This window comes from Tupaia chinensis, unplaced genomic scaffold, assembly GCF_000334495.1.
Source record: "Tupaia chinensis unplaced genomic scaffold, TupChi_1.0 Scaffold000316_1, whole genome shotgun sequence".
Lineage (NCBI taxonomy): Eukaryota > Metazoa > Chordata > Mammalia > Scandentia > Tupaiidae > Tupaia > Tupaia belangeri.
The window spans coordinates 4,150,296-4,167,795 of NW_006159809.1; the positions used below are offsets into that span (position 1 = coordinate 4,150,296).

A 17,500-nucleotide genomic window follows, 5' to 3' on the forward strand; every position below is an offset into this window, starting at 1 on the left:
GGGATGGTCACGCCGCAATCCCTTCTCCTCCATTCTCCTCTTGGGATCTTGGGCACGCACGCACACGCGCCCGGCGTGAGTTTAAGCCACCGGGTCCGGGACTCGAACCGCAGTCGACTACATGAGAGTCCAGCGACATAGCCATTACGCTAACTGCTGGTCCTCATCTCCACATCTTCATGTGGTGGCTCTGACACCTTCGTCTCCATAACTTGCATCCCTTTGCCTGGCACACACTGCCTTCTTCCTGTTAATCTATTCAGCTTCCGAGTATCCTTTAAAACCCAATCAGACATTGCTCCCTCTAGGAAGTTCTCAATGATACCCCCTACCCAGGGTCAGATTCTTACCTTTTATTTTATTACTGTGCATATATCCTATTGTCTCAAAACCCATTTAAAAGAGAGGAAGCTCCTCTTCATCTCAAGCTGGATACAAGGTGTTATCAGGGGAGAGTAAGGTGGGAAATAAGTTCTCAGAAAAATAAAAACGAGAAAATGGTGAGAACTGGGTCCTCCCTCAGGACCATGGTCGAGACTGAAGTTACCTGGTGGCTAATTTGCTGGAGAACGCCTCTGCCTCTCAAACTATCACCGTGCCCCAGGCAAAGGAGATGCTTTTTCGGTGCCCCCCCCCCTTTTAAAAAGAACTATTTTATTTAACCTTATTTATTTATTTATTTTTAATTTGATTAGAGAGGGACAGAGCAAAAATGAGAGCAAGAGTGAGAGGCAAAGTGAGAAAGCAAGTCACCAGGTCTGGGATTCAAACCACATCGACCATGTGGGAGTTCAGCAACCTTAACCACCATGCCACCTACCAGCCCCCTGTGGCCACTTTTTAAGGACACGATAATCAACTCCTTAAGGGGCCAGAAGGTGGAGTGGTAGTTAAGGCATTCGACTCCCACACGGCCAACTGCAGTTCGAGTCCCAGACTTTGTGGCGTGTTTTCTCACTTTCCCTCTCATTCTGTCTCTCTCCGGCGAGCACACATGCCCTACAGCAAGTTAAGATAACAATAATAAATAAATAAATCTTTAAAAAGAAATACAGCATTTTTATGAAGACAACCCCTAAAATTGACATCTCCTAACTTCCTGCTTTTGCTGTGGTTTAGTCTCTGCAGTTTCCTGTTGGCTGCTCCTCAGAGACACTAGGATAACACGTAAAAGCTAACGCAGACTGTTCCCTCATCTATACAACGACGACTCTATGAGCTCAAAGGATGATTTTCTCACTAAAAAGTCGTTTGGATCCATCCTGTGCCCTAAACTGGCTCCTCTGGGGAATTTCCCTGCTGCTGAGAACGGTGGAACACATGAAGGCCCCTCCAGCTGTCCCTGCAGCTCACTGCTGGCCCCGACAATGGTGTTCTAGGATGGGTGGGTGGTTAGGGCCTCCAAAGGGTGCTTCAACATATTAGAAATCCAGCGTTCACACAGCCCCTGGGAAAATGCAGTACAGAATTTCACCAGTGTGAAATCTTCTCAAAACTGCAAATATCATACTGTCTTTGAGAGGAAGGCATTTCCTCTCATATCTTCTAAATTTACTTCTTTGAAGATTTAAGGAGTATTTAATCTTTCATTCTAGTATTTCAAGATTCAGAGAACAAATCCACTTAAGTCCCATTTGGACCTTTAGAAATCCATCATTTTTACGTAAAGGCGAAACAACGTTCTGGGTGTTTGGATTTTTGGTTATCTCGGCATGTCGTATTGGCCCAAATTGCTTCATTGGTAAACGTTACTGAGCAACTTAAATAATAGGTTTCATTTGCTATAGGAACTTTCTATGTGGTTATAAAGTTGTTCTCATAGCTGCTATCAATTGTTTATGGAGTCTCCAAATTTCACTGTCACTTCTATGGAAAAGTCTCCCTTACATTGCCCTGTCATCTGTAGCTTTCTACCTACCAGTGGGGAGAGGGTGAGTTTCTGGAATATGGAATGATCCCCATCTGACATTAATCCCCATATAAATATCTTTATCCCTAAACCTTGTCCAGAGCCTGAATTAACAAAGACAAATTCTACCCTATCCACTGATAAGCACCTGTACAGACACATGGGCCGGACACTTCTAGAAAACAAGATGGCTTTCCTTAATGCAAACCTCGGGCCCTCCAGAAGTGACTTCAGAGCAATTCCCTCCTCCTTTGGCCCTCGTCATTCTGCTACCATTCTTTTAGTTAGGGCTTACTTCTCCATTAACCGAGCTCAAGCACAGTGTGGCAATGGCACTAGTTAAGAGTCCAACTGCAGAGGTTCACGTCTCATTTCCACCATGTGTCTGACTTTGGTAAGATACTTACTCTAACTTCCGTTTGCTCATCATTAAAATGGAGCCACTCACCTCATGAAAGTAAATGAGGTGGTGACTGTATAATAGTTGGCACAGCATCAGGGACAGAGCAAGTGTTTCACAAACATCTTCATCATCATTATTATTCTCAACAGCTTCCTAACAGGTCCGCAGTTACAAGTGATCATCCTTCACAAACCATCTTCCACGCTATTGTTAGGGGGCCCTTTTCAAAAGCATTTGATTATGAGACACACATTTCAAAATAGGAAATTCAGGAAAGACACAAAGGAAAGTCACCCGTAGTCTGACCACAGAGACAACCACTACTGATCTATTTCCTTCTAGTCTTTTTTCTCATTTTTTTTTAACCTGGGTGAAATGATCGTCCATATACTATTTACCTGCACTGCTGTCACTTAAGCAGTTTTGTACAACTGAACATTGAACAACACAAGGTAGGTTTGGTTCTAATTTTTTGTTTAGAATGAGATACTAGTACACAAGTTGGAAGAATAGCTGATCGGCAGTGATGAGAATCTCTGCTCCCCTTCTCTCCACTCCCACGCCTTCCCTCCCCGGCTACCCAGGCCACAGTTGCCAGGGCTGGCAACTGCTGGGTCTCAGGCGCCGACAATCTACTGCCTGCACTTTTGCTTTCTGGCTCAAAGCTGAGACGAGTGTGCTAAGTGCTTTCCACACAGTAACTACTTTAATCCTTGCAACAGCGGTGGTGAAAGAGTCACTATTATCATCTTCATTTTATGTAGGAGGGAAGGAGACACTGAGAGGTTACGTTAAGTGCCCAAGCTCTCAGAGTGATGGCGCTGGAGTTCAAATACAACAAACCAGGATGAGCAACATAATATCCTCGTGATTCGATTGAATAACTGAAGTATTTATTAAGAATCAACAATGCCTTGGGACCAACAGTTGGTGCAATGGCTATGTCACTGGACTCCCATGTAGTCAACCACAATTTGCGTCCCGGAGCTGGTGGCTTAAACTCACTCCGGGCGCGTGCACATGTGTGCTCAATATCCCGAGAGGAGAATGGAGAAGAAGGGACTGCGGCATGGCCATCCCCCCTGAGGGGTGATTTCTCGCTTTCTGTCTCTCTCTTTCTGGCAAGTGCATGTGCCCTATAGCAAAAACCTCTCAAAAAAAAAAAAAAAGAAGAAGAATCAACTATGCCTTGGGCCAGCCAGTGGTATGATGGTTAAGGCAGCTAGATTCCACATGGCCTAGCGTGCGGTTCAAGTCCCAGACCTGGCGACTTGAAAAATACACTGGGTACGTGTATGTGCATGCCCAAAATCCTGAGAGGAGAATAGAGGAGGGATTGCAACATGGCTAACCCCCAAGGGTGATTTCTCACTTTCCCTCCACCCCTGCTCTCTCTCTGTCTGATGAGCACATAGGCTCTGTAGCAAAACTTAAAAAAAAAAAAAAAATAGAACCAATTATGCTCCAAACATGAGGTAAGGCTATTTCCTACGATTGAAGGGGAGAAACACAGGTGGATAGGACAGACACATAGAAACAAAATGAGAAAAGGGCAACGGGGTACCCATCTCCTGTGAGCAGAACAAGCCTCCCCAAATTCCAATAAAGAAGGAGGCTCTCCATAGCATGTCACTACCAGTCACGGCTAAGAATGAACAGGGTCAGTGGGGACCACGATCTTGGGGCAGGAGCCTCCAATAGGGCTCGTTTTCCCCTGTTCACCAGGACACTCCGTGTCACTGACCCCTGTCTACCCTGCGCCCCAGGAGTCTGGGCAGAAGACCCCCACTCCTCCTACCTGACCGGGACACAACATCCTAATGAGTCACAGGACTTATTTGATCTGTATGCATTTCTAAAAAAGAATTACTTATTTGATTCCTTTTAGTTTGACCAGAGAGAGTCAGAGAGAGAGAGAAAGGGATAGCGAGAAAGTAAGCCACCAGGTCTGGGACTCGAACCATAGTCGGCCACGTGGGAATCCAGCGCCCTGAACCACCACACTACCTGCTGGCTCCCTTGATCTGTATGTGTTTTAACAAGTAGAGAAGACAGCCTTTTCCTAACACCCATCTGTGTATCGTAAAGTCACAAGACCTCCCACCAAGGCCCACAGGAGCTGCTGACATGATACGATTTCTGCCCGGCACTCTGAATGTCACAGTGAAGAAATTCAAGAAAGGGTGGGTAAAGGTCGGAGTAGCTATGACTCTCTTAAAGTAGCCAACACCTTGTCACCTAATCAGTGACACGGGTGAATGGACGAAGGAGATTATCACTGCCCTTTCCTGCTACCCACAGGGTGAAACCACAGCCTGTGGAAAGAAGGCCCCGTTGAGCCGGACTCTAGCCTGGTGCCATGAAGACATGAGAGGGGTAGCAGAAGTGGGAGACCCCACCGGAGGGTGGGGCTGGGCCTGCCAGCCTTGAGGCCTCGGTTGAAATACCACTACTCTTATGTTTTGTTCATTGGCCTGGTTGAGGGGTGACCAAACCCAGAGGGGCTCCTGCTACTGGCACCAAGGAATGGCAGAACTCACCCTGGGGACAGTCGGGTGGGAAGTCTGACCTGTGAACAGTAAAGCAGGTGCCCTGAGGTGAGCTCTAGGAGGACAAAAACCTCCGTGAAGCAGAAGGGCGAAAGTTCACTGGATACCGATTCTCAGTGCCAATACGGACTGGGGAAGGGGGACTCACCAAAAACAAAACAAAACAAAACAAAACACCCACGAGTCCTCAACGTGCTCGTCACCGGCACTGATGTGCCTGTCTGTGAGCATCTGGAACACTCGGCTTTTACAGCACGCTCCCCCACGCAGCCCAGTCCAGCGCTCTCACGGCACCAGCACCTCCTCTGAGACGGGGCACACACCTCGAGGGCGTCCTCGGAGACTCTGCCCTGCTGCGATGCCAGAAATCAAGGCAGAGAGGGCGACTCGGCCTCTGAGCTTGTTCCCCAGCACAGCTTCGAACACCATCTGCAAGCTGACCACGTCCAGATCCGTAACTGAGACTCTGATCTCCAGTCTCTGAGCCGCTTCAAACTCAGCTCGTCTGAACAGAACCCATCACCTCTCCTCCCAGGCCATGACAGAGACCTCGGGGAGCCATGTTTCTCTGTGCACAAGCTCCCGCCTGAGAGGCCCTCGGAGCCCCTCACTCCGCGCTCTGCCACTCACCCTTCCGGCAGGCTCTTGTCCTTTCTTGCCTGGCTTGTGAGGACACCTTTCTTCCAGTTCCCTTGATCTCTCCTCCCCACCACAGTCAGAACAGTCTTTCAAAAGCTTTATTTGCTTTAAAGTCTTCAGGAAGGGGGCCAGCGGGTGGCATGGTGGTTAAGGCACTGTACTCTCCCCTAGTCGACTGAGGTTTGAGTCTCAGACCCAGCAGCTTGAAAATAACGCTGGGAGTGTGTGCACGTGTGCCCAAAATCTTGAGAGAAGAATGAAGGAGAAGGGACTGCGCTGTGGCCATGCCCCCGGGGGATGTTTTTTCACTTTTCCTCTTTCTCTCTCTGGCAAGCATACATGCCCTATGGCAAAAACCTTAAAAAAAAAATCAATCAAATAAAAAAAAAAATTCGCAAGAAGGGCGGCCCCCTAGCACAGAAGGTAAGCACTACACAGAGGAAGTCAGTTTACACATGACGGCATGGTTGGGTCCTGGTCCTGGGGGCTGGAAAAACACATTGTGTGGGTCCCCAGGATCCTGATGGGATGGAGAATGGGAGAAAGGAGATGGTGGCATGACCAGGCCCAGCTAGGGGGACTTTCTTTCTCTGCACACCCACAAGTCCTCTTGCATAAACCAACAAACAGAAAAACCCAAACCCATAGGCGCTTGCTATTGCCTAAAGGATCAAGTCAAAATCCTGATCCGGACACTCTGGGCCCTGCACACCTGGCCCCTACTCAACCCCACATACCCATCCCTTTCGCTCTCACCAGACCGAGGCACAGTCTTAAGTAAGTTCCATCCCTCCATAGCCACTCAGCTGTGGACCAAGTTACCACCTCTTCCTAGAACGTCTCCTTTCTACCCTGATGGCCTTGCCAAGACTTGGCAGAAGTAGCACCTCCTACAGGAAGGCCTCTACGATGCCTCTAACTCCGTGGATAGATAGCACCTACGCTGACCCCTACTGACATGCCAATACGCCACGTTACCCGTTTCCTTCCATGTCCTTCCCACTAGCCTCTGAGCTCGTGTCCAGCATGGTGGTCGCACACAGTAAATGTTTGCTGGATGACAAACGGGCCGAGAAAGTTACGCCCACCAGGTTGTAACACTCTGCCCCTTCCCAGCACCCAGGCAACTCACCAACAATCGACTTACCGACACAATCGCAGGTGGGGAACTCGGCCTGGGCTCTCTTGGCGGGTGTGTCCAGCAGGCTCTTGGTGGGTGTGTCCAGGTATTTAAGTGGTGACTCCAAGAAGCCACTGAGGGTGGGTGTGAGTGGGTTCTCAGCCTTGGTGGGTGTGGCCTCCTGGCCACCCTCCTCGGAATGGAAGCAGGTGGTTGAGAGCACAGTCACAGCCCCTGAAGACTCGATCTTGATCTGCTTGGGGGAGCGGGTAGCAAAAGGGCTCTCGGGGGCTGGGAGACATGTTGGCTGGTTCTCGGGGTCCTGAATGGGCACAGAAGGGGGGCCAGGAAGCCCAAAGCTATCCCCAAATTCGGCCTCAAACTGCCGGATGAGCTCCTCCAGCTTGTCATCGGCAGGGGGAAGGGGGCCGGTAGAGCCTGGCTGCAGGGTTGCCATGGGGCTGGGGGACCTCATTTCCTGAGTAGGGGGCAGCAGGCTGTCCCCGGAGGGACTAGGTGCAAATAGCGCAAGAGAAGGTTCTGTGGGCAGGGGGACAGCAGAGCCCTGTGAGGCAGGGAGAGGAGCAGGAGGATGTGTCTGCACTTCCTCGGAGGCTGGGGGCCTCAGCCCTTCCAGGACGATCTGCCGGAGAGGTGGGAAGAGGGGCTGTGCTTCCCGAGGCCTGGACTTCTTGATCTGAATGGGCTTTCGGACACTGGGCTTGATCCCAGGGGCAGCTTTCTCTGTCCCCACAGGACCTCCAGCTGGTGTCAGGGGCTTCTTCTTCTTCTCCTTGGGTGGTCTATCTGGAGGCCGTGGGGCAGGCGAGCTTGTTGGAGCCCACCAGCCAGGGCCAGGAGGCTCAGAGGAAGCGGGGAAGGCGGTGTCATGGGCCTGTTCTAAGAAGAGGCTGCGCTTGTGGTGGAGGTGCTGCTGCAGAGCAGTCTGGGCCTTCTGGTGGGTGTCGGGCTCCGAGGATGGAGTGGGAGCCTCTCTTGGGAGAATGGGAGAGGCGGGTGGTGCTGGGGAGGAAGACGGAGCCTCAACCTTGACCTTGGGCTTGGTAGGCAGGGCCTCAGGCCTCTTGAATACTGACTGGATGTAATCACTGGCGCTGCCCAACAACTGCTCCAGCTCAGCCATGGGGTCGGGGCTCGGGCGAGGCATGGGCCAGGAGCTCCGGGGAGTTGCTGGTGGGGTGTCCGTGCCCCAGGCTTCAGGAAACTCAGTCCTAGGAGTGGCTGGAGGGAAGGCAGGGCTATCAGGGGCAAAGGGTGGGTGTTCTTCAGGGGGAGCCACAGGCCAGGAGGGGGCCCGGAGGTAGGACTGGGGAGATCGAAAGGGAGTAGGAGGAGACAAGGCCTCAGGAAGGGGGCAGGAAGCCTGGGAGGTGGAATGAGAAGGCTGTGGGAGAGCAGAAGAGAGCTGTGTGAGGGCCTCGATGGCGATAGCTGTCTGCAGGCTGATGTTTTTTTCCTTGGCGATGCTCAGGGCGCTCTGGGACAGGGGCAGGCCTTCTGGAGGAGGTATCTGGGGAACCTCAGAGCTGAGGAGTGGCCTGGCACTTGGTACTGGGAGGCCAGTCTCACCAGGAGGCAGAGTCGCTGGGAGTCTGGGCCGCTCCTCCCCTCCTTCTGAGACCACAGACTTGATCTTTCCCTCCAGCCACTCGAGGTAGTCAGGGCATTCCGGGCCATCGCAGTTGCAGTTGGGTGGTTTCATGCCATGTCGCGCAAGGGCCAGGGCTGTCTGCAATGTGTCCAGGTCTTCACTGCCAGCAGAGCAGCCTTCGGGCCCTGGCCGGGGTCCCCTGCTGCTGTTGTTCCCAGCTTCACGACTCATCTCACGGTTGAAGGTTTCATAGAGCCGGGTACTAAGGGCCCCATAAGAGGATACAGCTTCGGCCACAGCCGAAAAGGCCACCAGATCGTGGGCATCTTCCAGGCGAGCAGTGTGAGCTGGGCCTGAGGCAGCGTCCCAGTCAGGCTTCTGGTCTACCCGCCAAGGACCCCCAGCTCCCAGCAGACTGGGTCCGGCGGGCTCTCTAGCACCATTGACCGGCGCCCCTGAGGCGCTTAGCTGCCGTGAGTCCCCATGGTACACTGGCCCTGAGTCCATCTGACCTGGAACAGGTCCATCAACTGGGCTGAGCTCTGAGCCTGTCTGAAGAGAGAAGGAGGGGGAAGAGAAAGGAAAAAGATGAACCATACTATTTGAAAAGCATGCCCTGATTCTCACCACTCAGATACACATCTAAACTTGCTTTTCTTGCAATTCCTCTCTGATACTTCGTGGACCTCAGTTCATCTTCCCAGGCCCATTCCCTAGCTGGCTGTACCAGCAGAAATGGAAAGAAGATCTGCAAGGCTTCCTAAGTGGAGTTCTAAATGTTGCTCAGACTCTCTTTTAAAGCTTCCAATCAGTCACACTGATAAGGCTCCCCTGAAACCAAGGACACACAAAAAAGTCCTTCACTCACAATGGCCAGAGTCACACTGGGACCATGTTTATTCTTTCTTTTCTTCTTTTTTTTTTTTTTTTTTTGGTGAGAGGGGAAAGAAAGCTAGCCAAGCCCAACATAAAGCTATATGTCATGAGTATAAGGGGCGTGTGTGCATGGGGCAGAAGAAAGAGCAGCTTTGACGAACAGATTCAGCCTAGGGTGGGGTCAGCCACAGCTGCCTAGTGGGAAGAAACCCCGGGTCCTCTCTCTCCCAATCACTGTCCTCCCTGAAGGCCAGGCTGGGCTTGGAGAGTTGGCAAAAGACCACATTCCCACACCCAGCCCTCAGCCTGAGGCAACCCTGATGACCCCACACCACGTGCCGAACCAGTCATGCCAGTGACAAGCAAGGTGCTGTTAGGAGAACGAGCCAGGCCTCCCTCCAACCACCACTATTCATCTGATGTCCACGGGGAAGGTGCAAGAAGGGGACCAGGGGAAGCCAGGCTAGCAAGCTAAAAGCTAATCATACGAAGATGTAAAATTGGGTTTGCAAGATGCATCCCCCAGGAAAGGTCCTCCTGACTGCAGAATGCCAAGAAAAATCAGAGAAGGAAAGGAGAGGGAGAGTCGTCAGTAGATGCTGCGAGGTGAAGGAGCCATTACACGTACACGGTCTCAAAGCCTCTCCTCATAATGGCTTAATTACCACACGACATTTACAGTGGAGAAATCCGGCAGGCACCAACTCGACCAACTGACTGAAGTTATTGTCATCACCCATGTTGGGACAAACTGAGATCCTATGTCTCTTGATGTGACAGACCAAGAAGGATGTCAAATGCGCCTGCCAAAACGTGTAACTTAAACCTAGTTATGAGGAAGCAGGAGATAAGCCCAAATTGAAGGGCACTCTAGGAAGTACCTGGGTTGTTCTCCTCAAAATTTCAAAGTCAGGAAAGACCACCTCCTCCAGCTCATGTAGGAAGAAAGAGACAAGCTTGGCGCAATGCACGCTATGGGTTAGGGCTCAGACTGGAGAAGAGAAGCTCCAGACCATGTCATGGAGACGACTGATCAAACCTGCATGTGGATATGGACAAGATACTGCGTCGGTCTTAACCTCCGACCTGAGCAGTCACACCATGATTATGCGAAAGGACATCTTGTTTTTAGGACACACGCACCAATGTACTCAGGGGTCATGAGATAAGTGTCTCCTACTTAATCTCAATTGGTTCAAAAAAAATTATATGCAAAATGATAATATAGAGAAAATGATCAAGCAAATGAGATAAAATGTAAACATTTTGAGTATGTGGGAGTCCAAAATAATTCTTTTGTTTTTAAAAGACAGGGCCTTGGGACCAGCAGTTAGCGTAATGGCTATGTCGCTGGACTCCCATGTAGTAAACCACTGTTTGTGTCCCGGACCCAGTGGCTTGAAACACGCTGGGCGCGTGTGCATGCATGCCCAAGATCCCGAGAGGAGAATGGAGGAGAAGGGATTGCGGCGTGGCCATCCCCGCGGGGGGTGATTTCTCGCTTTCTGTCTCTCTGTCTCTCTCTGACTGTCTGGCGAGTACACGTGCCCTATAGCGAAAATCCCTCAAAAAAAAAAAAAAAAAAAAAAAAGGGCCCCTATAGCGAAAAACCCTAAAAAAAAAAAAAAAAAAAAGACAGGGTCTCATGATGTTGCCCAGGCTGGCCTTGAACTTGCCGTTCTCCTGCCTTAGCTCCCTAAGTACCTGGGTTTACAGGTACATGTCACTGTGCCCAACTCCAGGTCTATTGTTGAAACTTTTCTATAAGTTCGTAAATTCTATCAAAATGAAAAGCTTTAAAAAAAAAAGAGTCCCTTGAGGGCTGGCAGGTGGCGTGGTGGTTGGGGGTACTAGACTCCCACATGGCTGACTACAATTTGAGTCCTGGACCTGGCGGCTTGCTTTCTCTCTCTGTCCCTCTCTGGGCATTAAAAAAAGTTAAATAAAATGATTCTTAAATAAATTAAGTAAGTAAGCCCCTCAGGTAAAACACAAAATGTTTTAAGCAGATGGTTAAGACAGTGCTAATCCCAAGACTGCCGAATGGTCGACATGGGCTCCAAAGAGGAAAGTGGACCTGGAAGCAGCACTGCGGGAGGTGACCGGAGGCCCAGCCCGTGGGTCCTGCCTCACCCACATCACTGCCCCCATCTGGTCACCAAGGATCCTGAGGCTTTTCCTACAGGCCACATTCTCCGACTTTCACTACGCTTCGTACATGCAGCTGTTACTGCCTGGATGCCTTTCCCAGCCCCTGCGCGGGGCCACTCCAGCTTACCCTTCAAGTGTCAGCTCAGTGCCACCTGCTCCCTGACCTCGTCAGCACAATGATCTGTGACTCCCTCCCCGGGATGCCCAGAGCACCTCTGCGAGCACTGATCTCACACCACTACTATTATTTGTCCATGTAGCTGCCTCCCCCACCAAACCGTAGTTCCTGCGAGGCACGGGCCGGACCTTAATGACCACGGCACCTCTTGCTCACCGCTGGCACAGGGAGCGTCTCAGAAGACACAAGGCCTCCCATCCCCCACTGCCATGGACCATGTCAACTCTTCCCTGACATCAGTGAAGACCTTTGCATGTCCAGGGATGTGGCTGATTACCCAGGACTCCCTCCTTTCTCAGAGATCTAAACTAACCTGGCAAACAAAGGCTATAGAATGTGAAGTGGTCGGGGCCGGCAGGTGGTGTGGTTAAAAGGCACTGGACTCCCACATGGCTGACTGTAGTTCGAGTCCCAGACCTGGTGGCTTACTTTCTCTCTCTCTCTCTCATTCTGTCCCTCTCTGGTCAAATCAAAATAAATAAATGAATAGATAAACAGATAAAGTTGAATAAAATAATTTTTTTTTAAAAAAGTGAAGTGGTCATATTTTATATGCTTCTATATAAAAGGCAGAAGTAACACGCATAACCGAGAAGAAACACGAGTGAGTAGCATGGATTTACATGCACGGTGTCAGGAACAGAATGCTACAGAAGCCGAGGTTTCCCCAAAACTGCCAACACAACTAAGAGGAATTTTTCTTCCGTAGGATTTTTGCCCTAGGGTGTGTGAGCTCGCCAGAGAGCGAGCATGACAGAGACAGTGAGAGGGAAAGGGAGAAATCACCCCCCAGGGGAGATGGCCATGCTGCAATCCCTTCTCCTTCGTTCTCCTCCCACGGTCTTGAGCATGCATGCACATGTACCCAGTATGACTTTCAAGCCACTGGGTCCAGGACTCGAACTGCCATTGGTCACATGGGAGTCCAGTGACATAACCACGACATCACCTACTGGTATCTTAAAAGAGATTTTTAAAGTTATTTTTGGTGGGTGAATAAGAACAAGGAAGAGCTAGGCTCACTTTTGTGTTTCTGAATTCCCTGGGAAAGAAAATGCTTCTCAGACTAAAAAGAGAAGGGAAAAGTAGACACGGATATGAAGGAAGTGAAGCCAGGATGAGTAGGGAGATTTTAAGAAACTAAATTCCAGTTTCCTGGCCCAAGGATCCCACTGATACATCTGCCAACACCTGCCAGTGATCCTAGAGGGGACTTGTCAAGAAGAGACGATGCCAACAGTCAAGACAAAGGCAAGAACACTCCCGACTTCAGTCCACTGAGTCGGAGAACAGCCCCAGACAAGACTACCCAATGAGCAACTCAAAGAACCACAGAAGTCGGGTGTCACCAACCTGAGATCTGCCACAGACCTGTTTTGGCTGACCTGTATGAGGTTTGCTTATGTCGCTAACATTTAAAAATCAAATTCCAGGCCAGCCAGTGGCATAGTGAAGGCAGCTGAATCCTGCATGGCCACCTATACAGTTTGAATCCCGGATTCAGCAGCTTGAAAAACACGCTGAGCACGTGTGCATGCCCAAAATCCCAAAAAGGAGACATGAAAGAGGAAGGATTGTAGAGTGACCCTTCCCCATGGGAGATGCTTTCTCATTTTCCCTCTCTCTTTTTCTCTGGTGAGTGCATATGCCCTGTAGCAATTTTTTAAAAAAAGCAAATTCCACTCGAAGCCCAGATTTCGCAAAGGTCCACACTGGGCTCTGTATCTTCTCCCGTTCAATCTGGGTGTACTTGTGGTAATGGTAGAAGTGATACTACATTAGGACACTCACTCTTTAGAGCCCAAACACCGTGCTATGAGGAAACCCAGGCCACACAGGCCAAGATTCCAGTCGACAGCTGCCATCAATTGCCAAATGCGTGGGTGAGGAGCCCTTCAAGGACTTCAGCCCAGTTGTGACATTATCTCTAGCTTTGAAGCCTTCCCTACTGAGACCCTAGACACCAAGGTACAGAGACGAGTGCCCCAGGCTGTCATGAGTGAAGATAATCATATACAGGATGATGTTTTATGCCACTAAGTTCTGGGGTGGTCTGCTACCCAACAATAGACCAGACTGTATCTTTCTGGAAACTTAAGAAGTTTTCAAGATGAAAGGGAGATACAGGCCCATAAACCAAGGTCCTAAAGCACATCAGAGATGTGAAAGCAGTGTATACCTGGACCTGTAGAGGCAAGGAGGGGGTGCTTGTTCTACCTGGGCAGGTGGGCACGCAGGTGTCCAGGAAAGTTTGATCCCAATGGTAAGAAAGATGGGCAGGTATTCTGGGAAAGAGGAAAGGAGGCAGAATTCCAGATGGAAGGAACAGCATGTGCAAAGAACCAACATCATGAACAGGCCTTGCAGGCTTGGGGAGAGGTGAGCTGCTGAGTATGACTTGATCATAAGGTGGGGGGTGGGGGGGATGTGGACCATGCAGTATGAACACAACAGAGAGTAGGTCTCTATTTCAAGAGGGGCACTCAGATGTCTCTGCAGGGCATGCATTGCAGAGTTCAAGGCTGGTGACCCAGAGACCAGTTAGGAGATGAGCACATCTGTCCAGATCAATAGCAATAATGACCTGAACTAAGGCACAAGCAGAGATGGGGATGAAACGTGATTATGAAGGTAAATGATTAAAGTAGCCGGGGAGATGAGGAACAGAGTCCACCCTTTCTGATGAAGTTCTCCTTGAACAGCCTGCACCACCCAGGGTCTGCAATCACCATGCACAGTTACGTTCTGTTGGGGAGTTTTTCCACGAGTGTTTAACCAACTACACCATGAGCTTCCAGTGCTTCCATCACACTTTCAGAACCTAGCAGAGTCCTCGAGATGTGTTAACAAAAAAACCTGCCCTTCCTTCCCTCTAAGGGACTTGGCTGGTACAAGACTCACCACCCCTTGAGAAGATAACCTGTTGGAACTCAAGGCAATGTCAATGATCTCTGTGCTGTTATGGTAGCCAACACAATGTGTGGACGTAAGAGGCCTACAAAGGCTGTCTAATGCCCCAAGGAAGGCCTCTGCCCCAAAGGACTCAGGCCAATGTGTCCTGGCAATGGACCTTGGAGCATTCTACTCACCCTCATCCACCCTCCACAGAGAGGCCCACCAAAGCAGCTGCTGCTGCCTCTTCTTTCAGCTGACTTCCAGGTACAAAAGCCTTCCCTATCCTCACTGGGACCCTCACAATCAACCCCTGTAAGGTCTCTTGCTTGCCTGACTGTGTCACTGAGGCTCCAGGCCATCCCAAGTTGAATCTTCTCTGGGTTGGAGGTGCACTCCCACAACCGAGGGGCAGCAGGGATTTGTTGCTGGAGATTGAGAGGTGGTCAATACTGCACAGGCAGAGAAGAATGTCCTTCTCAGATCCAAGAAGGGACCTTTCCCCTCACTACTCCATGAAGAGTGATGTGTGCACTGCCACCCCAGTTTCACTTCTCTCCTTCAGAACTCAGGAACCTCTGGTGGAAAGTGGCCCTGTACCCCCTTCCTGGTCAGGCTCCCCAAGTCCCACCTGTCTCCTTTAATACAGCCAACTCCCTACCTAGACCCCAAATACCCACCACTAGTGCCCAGCCGTCTGCAGGCGTATTCAACAACTGCAGCCCTTCCTTTCCACCCAGGGGCTCCAGAGACCCCTGGATGCCAGGCAAGGCTGGAAAAGCATGGAAGGCCTCTCCTCGAATACCTCATTCAGTCTAGAACACAGTGAGAAGTACAGATGCAACAGAGGCGTCCCAAATCTTCCAACGCTCAGAGTATCAAGGCATGGAACCCACGGCAGCAAGGCTCTAGTAAAGAGAAACTGAAGGCAGGAGGGAAGACAGAGGATATTATCTCGAGAGAGTAAAGTCCTTACTGGCTCTACCTTCTCAGGGCCTCTAAGAAAGGGGAAGTCAAAAGAGGAACAGAGTCCAGAGGGCTGTTCTGCTGACTGTCAGCATTACACACACGTCAGAAGGGCATGGCCAGGAAGCTGCTTTCAGCTAGAAAGCACGGTCTGCAGTCAACCTCCTCAAAGCCAGCGGCCCACCCTCCACTGTGCAGCCTCCAAGGTTGGATTCTCATGGGACTCCCACATAATCGTGGCTGTGCCCACCCTGCCGGCCTTCAATCCTACTCAGCACTGTCCCACCACATGTGCCACCAGCTCAGCCCCTCCATGTTCCAGCAGCTGTTCAAGGGGCTAGGTTTCCCAGCCCCACCCTTTTCCTGAGTCCTAGAGCATCCATCTCTCCCAAGGCCACTGCCTCCTCCCGCTCCCAATGGCCCCATTCCCTCTCACAGCACATGGGTAGTACACTTACGGCAGGTTCCGTCTCGAGATGATCAATTATTCATCTCTTAAGGGGATTCTCTCCTCCTGAGAGATTTATTAATGAAACCAACCCGTGAGCACAGAAAGACTTTCAGGGGACCCCTTGCAGAGGAAGTGCACATCAGCCTGTTTTGATAGGTCTGTGTGCGTGCACACCGGCCAGCCCAGCCTCCTCGCGTCTACGCCCTGCACATCCGAACGGGGCCTCTCTGCAGTCAGCAAGTCCAGGAGGGCGATGGCTAACTTCTTGAGCGCATGTGTTGGCACAGACTGCTCTCCTATAGCGTGGGGGAGGGGGCAGTCTTCATGGCTACTGTGTACACATCAGGACAACATTTTAAAACCTCAAAATTGTTTTGCCTACTCCAGAATGGACAGATAGCAGCAGATCTTTCGGTGGCTACTGCAATGCTCAGGAAAAAGCTGAAATGAAGTCTAATTCTCTGAGGTCATCAGATTTGGCAGAAGCACAGCGTTTTTTTTTTTTTCCCCCCAGAATTTAAAAACAAATTATTTTTTAGTTTATTTATTGCTTCCATGAAAGAAACATAGACAGATAAGGAGAGACAGAAAGACAGAGAGACAGAGAGCCCCAACAGAAACCTCACACTGTGATCTGCCCAGTCTCAGGCAACTTAGATCCTAAGCACAGGCCCAGCACGCACAGGGAGGTGGAGGACGCAGACCAAGGAACCCTCCCATGTGAGTCCTGCTGCATCACCTCGTGTCACTGGCCCCAGAAGCAGAGGATTTCAACTATTCACGCCCTCTAATCAAGCAGTAATTATTGCAGTTTTGGGGAAAAGGAAAAAAAAAAAAGTCTCTATCCTTTTATGCTGCCCTGATTATCACATTCATTTATCTCATTTAATGATCACGAACTCCTACACGGGAGACAGCAGATGAGGACGCTGAGCACAGAGAGGTTGAGTAACGTTCCCGAGACACACTGGAATCCAGAAGGGCACCGCCACTACGTCTCTTCATCTCACTTCAGGAAATGTAAACAAAATAACTAAGACAATAGAAGGAAGGTTCCATGTTCCAAAGATTTCCCATGAAGCATTGGCAGTGAGGAATTATAAACATGAGCATTCCGACAACAGGGGAAACAGTTTTAAAATGTTTCTTCATGGGACCAGCAGTTAGCGTAATGGCTATGTCGCTGGCCTCCCACGTAGTCGACCACGGTTCGCGTCCCGGACCCGGTGGCTTAAAACTCACGCTGGGCACGTGTGCGTGCGTGCCCAAGATCCCGCGAGGAGAACGGAGGAAAAGGGATTGCGGTGTGGCCATCCCCTCTGAGGGGGTGATTTCTCGCTTTCTATCTCTCTGTCTCTCTCTGTCTGTCTGGCGAGCGCACGCGCCCTATAGCAAAAAACCTCTCAAAAAAAAAAAAAGTTTCTTCATGAAAAGAAAATGGCAAATAAGCATGAAGAAATACTCCACTTCATGAGTAATCAGAGAAACACAAAATAAGGCCACAGTGAAATTCTATTGTATAGCCAGTATGTAGGGTTCAAGAAGAATATTGAGTTTGAATCTTGTCCCACCACTTACTAGCCATGTGACCTTAAACAAGATCATCTCTCTGGGCCTCCAATACTTCAAATGTAACTCAGGAATTGCTAATAATCTCTACAACACAAGATTGTTAGGAGGATTAAATAAATAAATACAGAAGGGCACTTAGAACAGTACCAGGTACACAGTAAGCACCACAAGAGGATATTTTT

The 17,500-nt window shown here is 50.1% G+C and overlaps 1 protein-coding gene across 1 annotated transcript in view; it reads right to left on the reverse strand.

Annotated features, from left to right (window-relative positions):
- The window catches only part of TET3 (tet methylcytosine dioxygenase 3), a gene marked incomplete in the record, with an annotated part of 133,071 nt that overhangs the window by 63,528 nt on the left and 52,043 nt on the right, over positions 1-17,500 (reverse strand). The window contains 1 exon segment of the mRNA XM_027772956.1: positions 6,648-8,784. Within this exon segment, the coding sequence (XP_027628757.1) occupies positions 6,648-8,784 (2,137 nt within the window).